This window comes from Orycteropus afer, unplaced genomic scaffold (assembly GCF_000298275.1).
Source record: "Orycteropus afer afer isolate SDZICR_OR568_19922 unplaced genomic scaffold, OryAfe1.0 scaffold00246, whole genome shotgun sequence".
NCBI classification, from domain to species: domain Eukaryota; kingdom Metazoa; phylum Chordata; class Mammalia; order Tubulidentata; family Orycteropodidae; genus Orycteropus; species Orycteropus afer.
In genome coordinates this window covers 4,025,376-4,043,133 of record NW_006921833.1, presented here as the reverse complement: position 1 = coordinate 4,043,133, position 17,758 = coordinate 4,025,376, and the positions used below count along the sequence as shown (strand labels likewise).

General features: G+C 38.4%; 1 protein-coding gene across 1 annotated transcript in view; it reads left to right on the top strand.

Moving 5' to 3' along the window:
* The window catches only part of TXK (TXK tyrosine kinase), a 104,741-nt gene that overhangs the window by 12,179 nt on the left and 74,804 nt on the right, over nucleotides 1-17,758 (top strand). Inside the window, exons 3-6 of the mRNA XM_007949448.1 lie at nucleotides 8,105-8,169; nucleotides 9,982-10,036; nucleotides 15,084-15,163; nucleotides 16,458-16,585. Of these exons, the coding sequence (XP_007947639.1) occupies nucleotides 8,105-8,169; nucleotides 9,982-10,036; nucleotides 15,084-15,163; nucleotides 16,458-16,585 (328 nt within the window). The remainder of the gene's footprint in view (nucleotides 1-8,104; nucleotides 8,170-9,981; nucleotides 10,037-15,083; nucleotides 15,164-16,457; nucleotides 16,586-17,758) is intronic.

Sequence of the window (17,758 nt, the reverse complement as noted above, 5' to 3'; positions counted from 1 at the left end):
TAATCTAAGAAAATCCAGTACATTTTGCAGCTATAAGTACAGATACTGTTTTGGGTTCAAAAACGGAAAAGAAAGTAACACAGTTGACAGCGTTAACGATAAAGAGATCATTGATTCTTATCATGGTTGATTCAGAAACTTCTTAAACTTTGTTTTGTTTTTATAGCCACTTTTTTTTTTTTTTTTAAACAGGGTGATAGTGAAACCAAATACACTCATCTGGCATTTGTTTTACTAAATGTCCTAAACAGAAAATGAACCATTTAAACACTAGAATAAACTTTTCAATGAGTGGTAAATTAGAACTGAATATGTACACATATTACTATATTTGGCCCATGTTTTGATATGTTTTACAAATAGCTCAAGATAAGAACTGGATGGATTAGAACCTTCGCCACGTTCACTGGAGTTCCTCTTAGAAACCTCTTTGTTTTTGACAATTATAGAGTTGGAAGATGGAGATTTTAGCAATCACTTAGCCCCTTATTCTGCAGATGAGAAACTAAGGTTGAGAGATTAATTTACAGGTGAAGAGTGGCAGAGTCAGGACTGGTTCTATGTCTTTTCTAAATTTAGTTTTGCTATATGAGCATGAAGGAGCCCTGGTGGCACAGTGGTTAAAGTGTTCAGCCGCTAACTGAAAAGTCGACGATTCAAAACCCCCAGCTACCCCACAAAAGAAAGATGTGGTTGTATGCTTCCTTAAAGATTTACAACCTTGGAAATCCTATGGGGCAATTCTACTCTGTCCTATAGGAGAGTGATGAGTTGGAATTGACTCAACAACAATGGATTTTTGGGAATGTGAGCATGTGAGTGGCTGCCCACCTCCAACCCACTGTTGTTGTTGTTGTTGTTTAAGGAGTTCTGGTAGCATAGTGCCTAAGGCACTTGACTGCTAATCAGAAGGCTGGCGGTTCAAACCCACCAGCCACTCCTCAGAAGGAAGATGCGGCAATCTACTTCCATAGTGATACTGCCTCGGAAACCCAACCCACTACCAACAGATAATTGCTTTACAATTAGCATATGCTTCCAGTAGGTGGCAGTAGATGATGTATGGTAAGGCATTAAGACAGGTACTTCTTAGAGAGTGAGATAGTAACTAAAAACTGAATGAGATCGTGTTCCCTTGGCTACTTATTTAAGCTCATCAGGAGGCTCATCAGCACATGTCTCCCAAAACACAAACCAAATTCTGAAAGAATTGGTGAATAATGTAGTTCTTTATTAGAAGGAAGAAGATGACCACATGCTCATGACACATCTACATAACTTTATTAGACTTCTCCATTAGATATTTCTGTTTTCTCTCCCAACTCTCTCTCCTTAGCCTCATCACACGATCCCTTCTCTCTTCTCCCCTCTCTCATTCAGCATGTCATGTCCCCTTTGTTGACCTCAGTCATTTAGCTCTGTCCCAAGATTCTAGTTTCAGTCAGTAAAAGAAATCCCTTGGGTGGCTGAACCCACCCACCTCTCCTGAGGTGGAAACGCTAAAGATCCACAACCATCTACTATTAACCAAGCCTGTCTCATGGGGATCTGTCACGTCTCTTCCCAGCTGAAGATGCCCAACAAAAATTGGTCTCCTTGATTGCCAGATCAGGGGAAGTGATGCAGGGAAATACACTGCTAAGAAAAATTAGAAAAATAAGATCTTTTTTCCATATCATTAACCCAGTATGACAGCTCTGGTAGCATAGTGCCTAAGGCACTTGACTGCTAACCAGAAGGCTGGCAGTTGAAAGCCACCAGCCACTCCTCGGAAGGAAGATGGGGCAATCTACTTCAGTAGTGATACTGCCTCGGCAACCCAAGGAGGGGTCGCTATGAGTCAGGTCTGACTCAACAGCACATAACAACAACAAACAACAACCCCAGATGGATTTTCCATTTTCCGGGAGATTGAAGAGACCTATGTGAGAGCAGAGGAGCTGTGGTGGTGCAGTGGTTAAAACAGTTGGCTGCTAACTAAAAGGTCAGTAGTTTGAACCCACCAGCCTACTTCTGTAAAGATTTGTAGGCTTGGAAACGCTATGAGGAAATTCTACTCTGTCCTATCAGGTCCCTATGAGTCAGAATTGACTTGATGGCGGTGGGTTTTTGTTGTTGTTTTATGTGAGAGTATCTAACACAGTGCTTGATGACTACCACATGGATGCATACCAATGTTTCTTTCTTTCCTTTTTTTTATTAATTTAGATTAATCTTGGACTCTGGGAGTAACAATTTGTTCATACTGTTGATATTCAATCATTTTAAATTAAAATACTCTGGGGTTATAACATCCATCTCATTTCCTTGGACCTTGATTTATGCATCTTTTTAAAAGTCCTTCCAATTATGCGAAGACTAATGGTTTTAATTTTATTCGTATTTAATTTTTTAAAAGAGGTTTATTAAAATATAATAATGATCCTTATTAATAACTAACATTTATTGATCACTAACCGTACTAGGAAATGTTCTAATGACTCTGTAGGAATTTCTGCTCTATGTTAAATACTGTAGCATGAGCGTAGAAATCAGGGAAACAGGTTCAAATCTTGGCACCATCACTGACTAGTTCTGTGGTTCTGGGCAATGTTTCTAAACCTCCGCATTATCTGAAAAATGGAGACAATAATACATAGTAAATGCTCAATACGTTTTCAACATTATTATTATTTTCTTAAACTTGGAAACTGACAGAAAAGGCATTTACAGTTTGGCCAACCTTGCTTAGTAAACCCACTGCCATAGTGTTGATTCTGACTCATAGTGACCACCATTGGGTTTCCAAAGTTGAAATCCTTAGAGAAGTAGATTGTCTCATCTTCCTCCCATGGAGCAGCTGGTGAATTTGAATTGCCAACCTTCTGGTTAGCAGCTAAATGCCTTACCCACTACACCACCAGAGCTCCTTAAGTTACCTAGTACAAAAATAAAATAAAATAAAACCTAAACCCACTGCCATTGAATCATTTCCAATTTACAGTGACCGCCATTGGGTTTCCAAGACTGTAAATCTTTATGGAAGTAGATTGCCTCATCTTCCTCCCTTGGAACAGCTGGTCATTTTGAACCACCAACTTTAGGGTTAGCAGCCACATGTCTTACCCACTACACCACCAGGGATCCCTTCCTTACCTGGTTGTGCCAGTTTATTACATTCCGTAGTTACTTCAGCTCCCCAAATCCCTTTACTTATTCAATCTATATTTATTATATGCTTACACTAGAACAGAAGCATTTCCTGCTTCCATAGAGCTTAGTTTCATGAAGCAGATATTTGAACAATCCCAGATTCACAAATAAATGTATAATTCTAAATTGTAGTGTTATGAAGGAAAAGGCAGGAGGAAACAAAAAGTTGGGGTGGGGAAACCAGTTGCTGTTGAGTTGATGATACTGACTCATGGGGGAGGGGAAGTAATTAATTTTTAACTTTTTGTGGTGATTTGGGTGAAAGTTTAAAGAGCAAATTGGGTTTCTACTGAACAGTTCATACCCGTTTTACTTCTGATGTTCATTGCAATCCCTGCAATGTAACAACACTCTCTACTTCCTCCCTGTGATTACCATTTCCCTTTGTCATTCTTTTGTATCCATTCTTGCCTTCTGAGTTTTATCCTTGGGGAAGTGCTGCCCTTTTGATCTCTTATGGTTAACTGTTCTGAGGAGTGCATCCCTCCCAGGTGTTATTGTTCAGCTCATGTTGTTGTTGTTCTGTGCCATCGAGTCAGACCTGACTCACAGTGACCCATCCTTGGATTTCCGAGGTGGTATCACTACAGAACTAGATTGCCCAAACTTCCTTCTGAGGATTGGCTGGTGGGTTAGCAGTGGGTTAGCAGTCAAGTGCCTTAGGCACTATGCATCTATCTATAGTTTGGCTGACAGCTGAGCCAAAGGAATGAGTTCTTTTCTAGGCTTGATAGGTGACTACAGGTCATAGTCTCGGGCATTTCACCAGTCTCTATCAGACCTGCAAGCTGGTCTTTTGTGTTATTTTGAGTTTTAGTCCACATTTTTCTGCCATCCTATCCAGGATCTCCTAATGTGATCCCTTTCAGAGTGTTTGGCAGTGGTGGCTGGGCATCAACTAGTTCTGGTCTCAGGGTCATGGAGGCTGAGCTTCACATGGCCCACTAGTCCCTTGGACTGATTGTTTCCATGTGTCTTTGATTTTCTTCATTTCCTCTTTGCTCTGGATGAGAAGAGACCAATCGTTGCACCTTAGATGGCTGCTTGCAAGCTTTTAAGACCTCAGCTGTTACTCACCAAAGTAGGATGCAGAACAATGCCTTTCTGGACTATGTTATGCCAATATTAATCTTGATCTTCCCCACTGCTATGGTCCTGAGCCTGCAGGCCCAGTGACACACTCCCTCGAGGTGTTTGGTTCTGGCTAAGAAGTCTTCGTGAGTTTGCTGAGGGGAGGTAATTTAGATGAGGGATGGTGGGTTGGTAAAGACCTTCCTGGAGAAGTGACTTGAGGCCTGAACATGGTAGGAGGGAGCTGGCAGGGAGGGGGAGTAGGGGAAAGAACACTGGGTCAGTGTGAGCTTCTGGTGTCTCGAGAGAACCTTTGTATAGAGAAACATTTATGGCCACTTTGGTTTAAAATTAATATCCAAATTAGCAACACTAGAATGAAAAAACCTGGTTTTCATTTTATTAAGCTTTCCAACGCAACTTGTAAATCTTGATCTACTACTTATAAATATATTAAAATAACAATCACCTTAGTTCAAACTCAACATACTAAATATCCTAAATAATTAGTCCTAATTTATAAGCTCAGTTAATTAAATTTCCTGAACCATTTTAACTTGCATTAATAAAATGAATAAATTCAATTTCATTTTTAAGTACTTTGAATGCCTGACAGGACAAATTTACAATTATAACAAGACTTGCCTAAGTCTCTAAATAACACTGGAAATCTATGCAATTAAACTTATACATGTGGCAAGTCAAGTTCTTTTAAATATCCCATTTCATTTAAAAAATTAATCAAATTCTCTTCAACTTTAAATCAGTTTAAAATTAATTATGCATTTTAAGTCAGAAGTAAACATTGAACATGCTAGATTCTCTTAATATTATAGGTATTTAAAATACCAAACATGTTGGTTACCTTGAGTGTTACAGAAGTATGAGCTTATCTCATTATCTCTACACTGTATCCTTACTTTTCTCAGGGATTAGAAAGTCACGTCCTAAGGGAAGGAGGTTTACCTTCTCAGATCTAATGGGACTCCTAGGTAAAAAAATGCAAGACCATAATACTGTTACTTATTGATAACGATTCTGAAATTGAGACATGGGACCTGAGGCTTACATATATACAAGGTATTTCTACTTTGCCACAGCTGGGCATGATGAAATATGTATATAATATATCAATAGGAGTTTCCCACCTCTAATTACTGTGTGCCATGTCCTTCATGTGCTATTAGTTTTGTTTAGTCATAAAAATTGGGGTTGCTATGAGTTGGAATTGACTCAATAACACCCAACAACAATAGGTATAAAATTTACTGCTTTAATCTATTTTTAAATTCTTCTTTTACCATCTATTTTAAACAGATAAAATCTGAAATATCAAGCCCCCCTAAATAAGGAGCTCTGGTAGCATAGTGGCTAAGTCACTTGCCTGCTAACCAGACGGCTGGCACCCAGCCACTCCTCGGAAGGAAGGTTGGGCAAGCCTACTTCTGTAGTGATACTGCCTTGAAAACCCAAGGAGGGGTCGCTATGAGTCGGGGCCGACTCGACGGCACATAACAACAACAACAAATCTTTTTACTGCCTGAGGGACTTCTGCATTATTTTAAGGTCATCCCATTGGCTCCTGAATTTATTACATACTTCTATCTGGCTCATTGGTTACTAATTTGGGGTCATTCTAGTGGTATCTATCCATAAATGGATTTTTTTTAATGTATATTTGAGTACATTAACATACTTACTTCTGGTTAGCAGTCAAATGCATTAGGCAGTACACCACCAGAGCTCCTTATATAATAAATGAGGAGTTCCTGGGTTTTGCAAATGGTTAACATGCTCAGCTTTAACCAAATGGTTCAAGTCCACCCAAGGAAGCCTTAGAAGAAAGGCCTGGAAACCTACTTCTGAAAAATCAGCAATTGAGAACCCTATGGAGCACAATTCTACTCTGACACACTTGAGGTGGCCATGAGTCGAGGTCAATTCCACTGTAACTGGAAAAATAAATAAATAAATAAAGAAGACAAAGCAACAAAATTAACACCAACATGATAACAGGTAAAAAAAAAACAATATTTAAAAAAATTACAATGCATGTTAAAATTTCCTTTTGAGTGTCATTAGTTGAGTAACATTATGCATGGCTACTGCACTGGAGGCACTCATTCAGTTATGCCAAGAAATTTGGAAGACAGCTATCTGGCCAACTGACTGGAAGAAATCCATATTTGTATGCATTCCAAAGAAAGGTGACCCCACAGAATGTGGAAATTATTGAATATCTTTAATATCACATACAAGTAAAATCTTGCTGAAGATAATTTTTAAATGGTTGCAGCAATATATTGACAGGAAACTTCCAGAAATGCAAACTAGATTCAGAAGAGGATGTGGAATGAAGGATATTACTGCTGATGTCAGATCGATCTTGGCTGAAAGTAAAGAATACCAAGAAGATGTTTATTTGTGTTTTATTGACAAGTAAAAGCATGCACCTGTGTAGATCATAAAAAATTATGGATAACAATGAGAAAAATGGGAATTCCAGAGCACTTACTTTTGCTCATGAGGAACCTTTTATAGGCTGTTGTTCAAACAGAGCAAGAGGGTACTTCATGTTTTAAAATCAGAAAGGGAGTGTGTCAGGGTTGTATCCTTTCACCATACTTGTTCAATTTGTATGCAAATAATCCAAGAAGCTGGACTATATGAAGAAGAACATGGCATGAAGATTGGAGGAAGATTCATTAACAACCTGTGATATGCAGATGAAACAACTTTGCTTGCTGAAAGTGAAGATTACTTTAAGCACTTACTGATGAAGATTGAAGGCTATAGTCTGCAGTATGGATTACATCTCAACATAAAGAAAACAAAAATCCTCACAACTGGATCAATAAGCAGCATCATGATAAATGGAAAAAAGATTGAAGTTGTCAAAGATTTCCTATTAATTGGTTCGACAATCAACACCCATGGAAGCAGCAGGCCAGAAATCAGATGACGTACTCCACTGGGCAAATTTGCTGCAAAAGACGTCTTTCAAGTGCTGAAGAGTAAAGATGTCTCTTTGAAGACTAAGGCGCATCTAACCCAAGTCATGGTATTTTCCATAGCCTTATATGCATGTGAAAGCTGGACAATGAATAAGGAAGATCAAAGAAGAGTTGATGCTTTTGAGTTGTGGTGTTGGCAAAGAATACTGAAAGTATCACGGACTGCCACAAGAACTAACAAATCTATCCTAGAAAATGTGCAGCCAGAATGCTCCTTGGAAACAAGAATGGCCAGACTTTGTCTCACCAACTTTGGTAATACTGTCAGAAGGGATCACTCCCTGAAGAAGGATATCGTGCTTGGTAAAGCTGAGGGTCAAGAAAAAAGGGGAAGGGCCTCAACGAGATGGATTGACGCAGTGGCTGCAACTATGGGTTTAGGCATAGCAAGGATTGTATGGCTGGCGCAGGACTGGACAGTGTTTTGTTCGGTTGCACATAGGGTCGCAATGGGTCGGAGCCAACTCAATGGCACCTAACAACAACAATGCACTTCAAACAATTTATTTTAGTGAGTTATAATTTTTCTCCTTTTAAATACCCAAAATTTCACAATTTAGCCTGTGGGAGCCCCTTTAAGCTGGCTCCTGTGTCTTTAACACTATATCATTTATTTGGAAAGAATTTCTCCTTTCTAGAAGAGGTCTTAGACATCTTAAAATTCCCTTCTCCAGCATAAATACTCATAAAAATACTGAATGGTGCTCAGTTTAACATTACAGTTGCTCTTGTTTCCACTAGTGTTGACAAATTACTTTGTCTAGAATCACCACATTTCCTCTATTTAAACATTCTCTGTGGTTCATCTATTTCATGTTCCTTTTCAGTTTGAGAGTATGAGTATTTTAACAGCTGAACCCTCTGATTTAGCAGAAACTTTCTGCTATGGGAGGCAAAGGGAAGTCTAAATGATGCGATGGGTGGAACAGTGCATGCAGTTTCAAACAGAAGAGTTTATTTTAGCGACCATCTGCCCCACGCCCTGTGAGTCAATACATGGCTACATATATCTTCTTCCTTCCACTGTCCACAAAAATAGTATTTCTGATAATAGTAGATTAACTTCTTTTATATATTGTTTTCAAATGAAAGTTTTTCTTTCTTTGTTTGTTTTTTTTTTAACTTCTTTTTGACTCTTATCACTTTTCTCTAACTGGTACATTTACTTACTGATTAAAAAAAAAAAAAAAAAAACACCCAAACTCACTGTCCTGGAGTCCATTCCGACTCATAGCGACCCCCTCCTTGGGTTTTCAAGGCGCCTAAGGCATTTGACTGCTAACCAGAAGGCTGGCGGTTCAAACCCACCAGCCACTCCTCGGAAGGAAGGTTGGGCAATCTACTTCCGTAGTGATACTGCCTCGGAAACCCAAGGAGGGGTCGCTGTGAGTTGGGTCTGACTCGATGGCACATAACAACAACAACATCTCTACAGAAGTAGATTGCTCAGTCTTCCTTCTGGGGAGTGCTGGTGGGTTTGAATCACCAGCCTTCTGGTTAGCAGTCAAAATGCCTTAGGCACTACGCCACCAGCGCTCCCCACTTACTGATTGTTGTTGTTATTTGCCATCGAGTCGGCCCCGACTCATAGCGACCCCTCCTTGGGTTTCCGAGGCAGTATCACTACGGAAGTAGGAATGCCCAACCTTCCTTCCGATCAGTGGCTGGTGGGTTTGAACCGCCAGCCTTCTGGTTAGCAGTCTAGTGCCTTAGGCACTATGCTACCAGAGCTCCTCCTCACTTACTGATTAGGTATCGTCATATCAAGCTATATGCTCAAATTATAACATTTATTTAATTAGGTTCACTATGTGTAGCTCTGATATTCTAAAGTCATTTTTGAGGCATTTATTTGTGTATGTGTTCATTTGTGGGGACTCGGTAGGCTCCAGGTGGGACTAGCTGTAATTTTTAGGGAACATAGTCCACCAGACTGCCATCTTTAACTGTACTGCTGGGTGAATTTGAACAGGCAACCTTTGGGCTACAAGCCAAGTGCAGACCATCTGTGCTACCTAGAGACCTTTCTGATGTTCTCAAGTCATTTAATGACATGTTTCAGGCAGAGAAAATGACATGGTCTGAGGGAGGCAAGAAAGAGCTTGGTGAGTTTCGGGAAGGAAATAATTCCATGGTAGGGGGAGTTTAACGACTGTGTGAAAGATGAAGCAAGAGAGGCTGTTTGGTTCAAGGTCATTTTTCGGTTGCTCTATTTGCTCTACTGAAGTCCTAACTCTACCAGGAGTTAACATACTTAGGAGGATCAAATACATTACCGTGTTTTAATTTTGTGACGTATAACATAGTATATATGAAAGCAAACAAATGGGAAGTTCCTGAGAGAGAAAAATGGCTATTTATTAGTTTATCTGCTGAAGCTCAGTGAAGTGTTTGCTGAAGATGATGATTTCATAACCACGTAAATTTCATGGATATGTGCAGGAGATTAAATCATTCCAAAATGATATACTAAATGTGTGTAAGAAAGTTGAACTGAGATATAGAGAACAAACTTGATATTGGTTTGAAACTAATAAAATTATTAGATAAAATAATTAACACATAATTAAGCATTATTGTCTGAGTGAAAAACAATGTTCTAAAATCATTTCAAGAGTAAGTTGTTAAAAATGAAGTAAGCTTTTTTTTTCCCCTGAAAAAAATGAGTTACAAAATTTAAAATCTTTTTGTATTGCTTTCACAGGTGGTACCATAAAAACATTACCAGAAATCAGGCAGAACGTCTACTGAGACAAGAGGTAATTCAGTTAATTCATGACTAAATCTATTAATATATTCAAAATTTCTGAAAGAGGTACATTGTAAAGATTTTTAACCAACCAAAAATATTTATTATATCCTGTTGTTTTTGCTTCTACAATATTATCACAACTTCATGTCGGTTATACATTTTCTGAAAAGCTGTAAATCAGATGTATTTGTATCAGATCATATTTTCCATTGATTTCATCATAATTTCAGAAATGTGTTTCATCTGAAATGATTTCAACTCTAAATCATTGAGATTCCTTCATTCATTGCAAAGTATACATTTCTGGTTGAGTCTGTATTGTCACCCACATAATCTTTGCAAGAAATGTGCCATTCTATCCCCATGAGCTTAGCTTAGGTTCAATAAAATCACAAATACATCAAAATACAGGGTGGTGTACTTTCTTTGTTCTTTGGGAACAAAGGGAAGAATGGAGTAGCCAAAATATCCTACTCAGATCAAAACTGCTCATTTATGTCAAAACAAAACTGCACATAGTTTAAGTTTCCAACTGACGGTAAATATTAACTGTGGGTAAATGTAGAGTCAAAACTAGAAATTAGGTAAGAGATATCTGTCTGATATTGAGGAAATCTAAAAATGTGAATGTGAAAGGTTAGTTCCGTAACTAAAAACCCAATGACAGTAATGGCCGAGGACACAAGGAAGGCCCAGTTAATAGCAGACAATGGAAAGAGAGGATGAAGGACATCTCCAGTCTCAGGTGATGGTGGGGATGGAGACTGGAGGGCAGGCCTGGCTTCACTTCACTGTCTGTGAAGTGATATTGGTCAGTCCAGCATGGATAAATAAGATATTATGACAGGTAGGCTGAGCCCAGGAAGGAAAGCCCAGGAGTAGGTGCACAGGAAGCAAGTGGGTCACAGGCCAAAATCACTGGGCTGAGCCAGTTCAGCATCAGGATGTCTGTGTCTGAAAGGACGCCAGAATAAAGCAAGGATCAGATCTCCTGACTCAGATGAGGAATAGAGACTATTGAGACTAAAACCCCCCACATGCTCACAATACAGACAGAACAAATGTTAAAATTTGGCTATCACAATTTGTAAAGCAAATATTACGGATACAGTTCAAGTCTACCCCCTAATCTTATCTGTCCTCCATTGCTTCCCAGAGGGAATTGCAATGAGAAGGATGTGTTCAGAATTTTATCATATCTATAGTGTAGTTTTGTGATTTGACATAAAGGAGATCATATATAGGTCAATTTTTAAAAACATTATATTTTCAGAATTCACCCACATAACTACATATAGATCAGATACATTCTTTTGACTCTTTGAAGTATTTCATTGAATGAATATACATAATTGCATCCATCTTGCTATTGATGGGAGCTCTGGTGGCGTAATGCCTAAGGCATTTGACTGCTAACCAGAAGGCTGGCAGTTCAAACCCACCAGCCACTTCTCAGAAGGAAGGTTGGGCAATCTATTTCCGTAGTGATATACCGCCTCAGAAACCCAAGAAGGGGTCATTATGAGTTGGATCTGACTCCACGGCAGTGCATTTGGTTTTGGTTTTGCTATTGATAAACATTTTAATTGTTTCTAGCTTGTTACTATTACAAGCAGAGCTGCAATGAACTTCTTGTAAATGCTATTTTGCACACAAGACTGAGGGTTTCTTTAGGTTATATTCAGAAGTAGGATTATTTGCTATGCACATATTTAACATTATTACCAGTTGCTGTGGATTCCAACTCACAGTGACTCCATGTACATTAGAGTAGAACTGTGCTCTGTAGAGTTTTCAGTGGTTGATTTTTCAGAAGTAGATGACCAGGCCTTTCTTCCAAGGCACCTCTGGGTGGACTCAAACCTGCAAACATTCACTTGGCAGCTGTGCTCTTAACTACACCATCCAAGGACTTGGACATTACTGTATATTTCCATATCAAGATTTAAAGTGATTGTACTAATTTATATTCTTACAGGGACTAGAGAATAAAATAAATTGATTCCCTTCATTTGTGCCCACAGCTTCACACATTTTTTTTCCTCCCAATTCAGCAGTTGTGAAATGGTACTTATTTTTTTAAATGCACAGTTCCTTAATGCCCAGTGAGCTTGAGCATCTTTTCATATATCTGTTGGACAATTGGATCCTTTTCTGTGACTTACTAGTTAATTTTCTTTTGCTTATTTTTTTAAATAAAGTGATTATGCTTGTAATTTGTTTTTATGCATTAAAAATATATTCTGCACACCAATTATTTGTTAGTATGTGTTGTAAATATATTCTCCCATTTTGTGGCTTTTGAAAAATTTTTATTGTTTTCTTTTCTTACATAAATTTTTAAATGTTACCAAAGCAAACTCACTGCCATTGAGTTGGATCCGACTCATAGCCATCCCTCCTTGCGTTTTGGAGGTGGTATTTCTACGGAAGAAGATTGCCCAACCTTCCTTCCAAGGAGTGGTTGGTGGGTTTGAACCTCCAGTCTTCTGGTTAGCAGTCAAATTTAATTTCTCAATATTTTCCTTTATGATCTGTACATTTTTAGTTTAGTGTCAGAAATTCCTCTCTCTCAAAATAATAAAGGTATTTTATATTTTCCTCTAAATGTTTTAAAGATAAACTTTTCGCATTTGGTTCCTTGATTCAACTGAAGTGTGTGTGTGTGTGTGTCTATGTAATAAATGGTATTGATGTTACGCTCATTTTATATTAAAAAAAATTATAAGTTTTTTCTTTTCATTTGCTCTGGAATAGTTAATTAATCTGGATATTATTTTATTTCCCTTAAGATTTAGTAGAATCATAACGTGTAACTGTGAGGGTGCTGCTTTTTGTAGCTTTCTAAGAAGTCTTACTCACTTTTCTGTTCACAGACACAATTAAGATTTCTAGTTTCTGGAATCAATTTGGAAAATTTTATATTTACTTAATCATCCATTTCATTCAAGTTTTCAAATTTATTTGTACAGTCGAGAGAATTATTTTAATTTGGGGGGCTCTTTGATTATTTTCCCTTATGATTTATTATTTTTGATAGATTTTTCCCTTTTATTTCTTAAGTTAGTTAACAGTTAATCTGTTTATTGTTTCCTCGACAAACAATCAGATTTTTAACTTAATTACTTGTTGAATTGTATTTTTGCTTTTATGATTCATGATTTATTACTTTCTTTTCTACTTTATTAATTTCTTCTACTTGAGTTTATTCTAAAGTTCTTAACTTATTGAGTTGGATGCTCTTGTTTTCCTTTTAGTTTACTAAAATAATAAGGCTGCATTTATTTCTGAATACTGCTTGAATTGTGTAGCAGAGGTCCTGATAAATAGTGTTTTCTTATTATTGTCTAGATATTTTGCATTTTTATTTGAATTTCCTAGATTTAAAAGAGAATTTTAAAATGTACTGGTTGTAGGGGTTCTTTATTCTTGGATTTTTTCTTAGTTTCTAGTTTTATTGTCTTGTGCCTAGATAATCTTGTTTGTATTCTTTCCACTTTGAAACTTTATTAGAGAAATTGACTTTATATACCACTTTATTTTATGTATGCGATATATATTTATCTACCTATATATTATATACGAATGCACCATATACAGAACTTTGTTAAAAGAGTTTTTTATTTTTTCATCTTGTGTCCTTTACAATATGTAGCATTAAGATCTCAATTAAAGTTTGAGACTCAGCTTATTGTGTTACGTTCACCTTGAGAGTCAGACCATGGTGATTAGACTGTGCAGTCCTTTGGTAACTTATCAGCAACTTATCAGCACTTGGCACCTATGTATTTTCATGGACTTGACAAGATTCAAGCATATTCAGTAAAGCTGAAACTTTTCACAATATCAAACAAACAAAACAAAGCAGTCTAGCTTTCAAGATTAATTAAAACACAAATCAGAGTTTCATTGGAGTCTCCCAAAGACTGTCAAAGGAGATCCATTTCATAACCTAATATAAAACTTATTATAATATTCTTTCCCCACAATTCTCTTTTCACTTCTCCCATATCCTGACTGCAACTAAAATGGCCCCCTTAGCTTTTCTCTCCAAATTCCCCAAAATCTGTTCTCTCCATCTGTTTTGGTTACCTAGTGCCACTCTCACAAGAATATACCACAAATGGGATGCTTGAACAAACAGGAGTTTATTCTCTTACCGTTTGGAGGCTTTAAGTCCAAGTTCAAAGGGCCAGGCTCTAAGAGCTGGGTGAAAGCCCCTCAGCCTTGGGCTTCAGCTCTGCCTCCTGCTCCTGGCCCACTGAAGCTAGAAGCTTTTCTTCACTCCGACAGCTGCTAGCTGCTGAGGCTGACAACCCCAAGGTTGACAAATAAAATGTCACAGTCCCCATGTTACCAAACCACACAGCAGGCCATTAATTCAAGTCCATTGAAAGTCCCAAGATGGGCAGAGCATGGCAGCTACATTCAGGGTTCAAGCGTGCCATAAGCTAGACACTGTTCCCCAAGGCTTCTTTTTATATCCAGGAAACAGACCACATCCCTAAGGCTGCTCACAGTAGATTCTACCATGGAGTTGATTACTAGTCTCATCATGGGGAATACTACATCCAGCTTCCCAGCCACTTAACCAGGCCAAGCCGAGTTGACACACAAACTTAACTACTATACCATCCTTTCATGCATCTCTTTGCCCACTCTCTGCTTTTCCAGATATATTTTCTCTCCCTTCTTCTGACCTGTCACATTGTTTCTCGTCTTTCAAAGTATGACTCTGTCAGTCTGAGTTCTTTCTATCTGTCATCTATTTTTATTTCTAATCCAGATTAACATCGCAAAAATAGCCAAGTGGTAGAGTACAAGGCTGTCAAATACAGAATGTTTAAAGAAAAATTAGGGTTTCATATACTCATACATTATAAATTTTTATATAGATATGAATTCTAAATCCATAAAAGAGAAAAGATGGTGAGTACAAATAAAAATAAGTTAAATGTTTTATAGTAAGTCAACATGGCTTTGTTTTTCATTATTGAGTTGGTTCTTCTTTCTAAAAAGGAATAAACTTGTACAATGAATGAATTATTTTACAGTCTAAAGAAGGTGCATTTATTGTCAGAGATTCAAGACATTTGGGATCTTACACAATTTCTGTGTTTGTAAAAGCTGGAAGGTAAGCAATTGTGATTTTGGTTACTTTAGAAATAGCAATTACTGGGATAATCTTTTTTTATGGCGATACCATCACATAGAATACACAAGTGACAGCCTAGCATAGGGAGAACATTTTTTGCCTGAAACACAGGACACCTAACTAGTTCATGTTTTATCCCTAATAAGCTCTGTGACATTGGATACGTTTCCCAAACTCTCTTTGCCTCCCTTTTCTCATACATCAAATGAGAGGGTTAGGCTAGCTGTAGCAGACACTGTTGGTACCTTTTCCATATTCTTGGTCTGCCCTGGGATTTACCTTCATAGTCTTCTCCTATCTCCAGAGTTTCCAGGATGTTCTCAGGGTATGGGAGCTCATTGGTCCCATGGTGAGGCTAGAATTTCTTGAGAGTTAACATTCCAGGAGTGATGCTCATCAGTGGGGAATGGAAGTTGGTGGATAAACATATCACCTTCTTTATGCTTCAGTGGGTCAATTCTGGGATGTGTTCCACACAATCTCTCAAAATTTCTTAGAGGGATTGAAGCCCAGTTGTCCATAAGGTGCTTATTATTGTTAGTTGCTATCAAACTCCTTTGACTCATGGTAACTTTATGTATAACTGAAAGCAATGTTGCCATGTCCTGTGCATTTCATGACTGTGGGTGTGCTCGAGTCCGTTGCTTCAGACACTGTATTTTGAGTGCCTTCCAATCTAGGGAGCTCACCTTCTAGCACTGAATTCTATTGTGATCCATAGGGTTTTCACTGGCCTATTTTCAGAGGTAGATCACCAGGCCTTTCTTTCTAGTTTGTCTTAGTCTAGAAGAACCACTAAAACCTATCCGCCATGGGTGACCCTGGTGAAATTTGAAATATTGGTACCATAGCTTCCAGCATCTTAGCAATACACAACCCATCGCAGTAGCACACATTGGCAGAAGCATGGTGGTTTTTATATACCCTATATTGCCTTTCTTTCCTTCCTTATTTCATATCTCCACTATTTCACAGTGCCTTTGTTCATTCATTTAACCTATATTTAATATTCTATAATACTTAGTAACTATCCATTTTGAGCTCTAATATTTTGGACACAGGACTTGGCATCTAGACAACTTTGACTGGTTATGTTTGAATCTGAAGCCCCAATAAGATAACTGGGGAATTTTCCTGGGATGATAAGACACCTGTTTAATTTAATCAATTTGCTCTCCAGTGCATGGTTTTGCTAGGATGAGAGTTTTAGAGGTGGAGTTGTGTTGCTTAATGATCTTTTGCTATCTGCTAATTAACATTTTATTGATTGTAGAAGTACTGAGGCTACCATTAAACATTATCAGATTAAAAAGACAGACTCAGGGCAGTGCTACGTGGCTGAAAGACATGTCTTCCAATCAATCCCTGAACTGATCCAGTATCACCAGCACAATGCAGCCGGTAAGTCTGGAACTTTGGTCAGGGAGCGTTTAGGAGCCAGGCCCTTGACAAGCAGTGCATCTGAGGTCTCTGAGACACTCATGAGGAGCAAATCTCCCTATTGAAATGGTTTAAGAGCTTGAAATACAACCTGTGTTCTGAACAATTCTCCTCCCATTGATGTTTCTCTGTTTTTCTAGCCAAGGGGTAAGGGATAGGTCAATTTCTTACATTTCTTCCAGGTTAGAAAATTGATAGATGATGGAGAAGCAAAAGACCATTTGGTCATTATGCATTTGTTCTTGAAATTTACACAGGGCCCTGGTGGTGCAATGGTTAAGCTCTTGGCTTACTAACTGAAAGGTCAGAAACTCAAACCCACCAGCAGCTCTGCAGAAGAAAAGACCTGGCCATCTGCTCTTGTAAAGATGACAGCCTATGGGAGTGGGGGAAACATGATACTCAAATATCACATCAGGCTTTCTCCTTCTCTATGGCCTGTTGCAGGTGGGGGATGCTGCCCAGTGCAAACAAAGAGATGATGTCTCTGTCCTCTCACCTGAGGTTTTTGTCCTTGGAAGCAGATCACACTTCAATGAGGGAGGCAGAAAACACCATTTCATTCCTTCTAAATCACTGACAACTTGCCATGGGGTCTCTGTTGCTTTGCCAACCCTCAGTTACCTCCCCTCCCTAACAGACAGGATCCTTTAGCAGAAATACCATCAGTGGTATTTCTATCCACAGTTTGCTTTCTTGTTGGGTGGGCCATTTTTAAGATTTCACCATCCTTTGAGAAGTATCACTGGGAAGGGCCAAAATGCTGTTATGGTATATAGCAAAAACATTTCTAATAAACAATTTGTAACAGGTAAGTTTGCATAGCAATACTTCTGGCCTCTGATGTTACTTACCACCATGGCAAACCATGCTTTTCCAAGCACACTTTATAGAAGTTTGAGTCAACTCCTAGGGAAGAGGCCACAGTGGATATTAAATAAAGTTCCCTAAGATCTATTTGGAAGAAGAAGGTGACTACAAACAAACTGAAGAGGGAAGGCCTGTACGTACTCTCTAGTCTAATAAGTGGGCCAAAGGCTCCTTCTTAGGTTAAACCAAGAAAGCAGGGGGAGCTCTGGTAGCATAGTGGCTAAGACACTTGCCTGCTAACCAGACGGCTGGCGGTTCAAACCC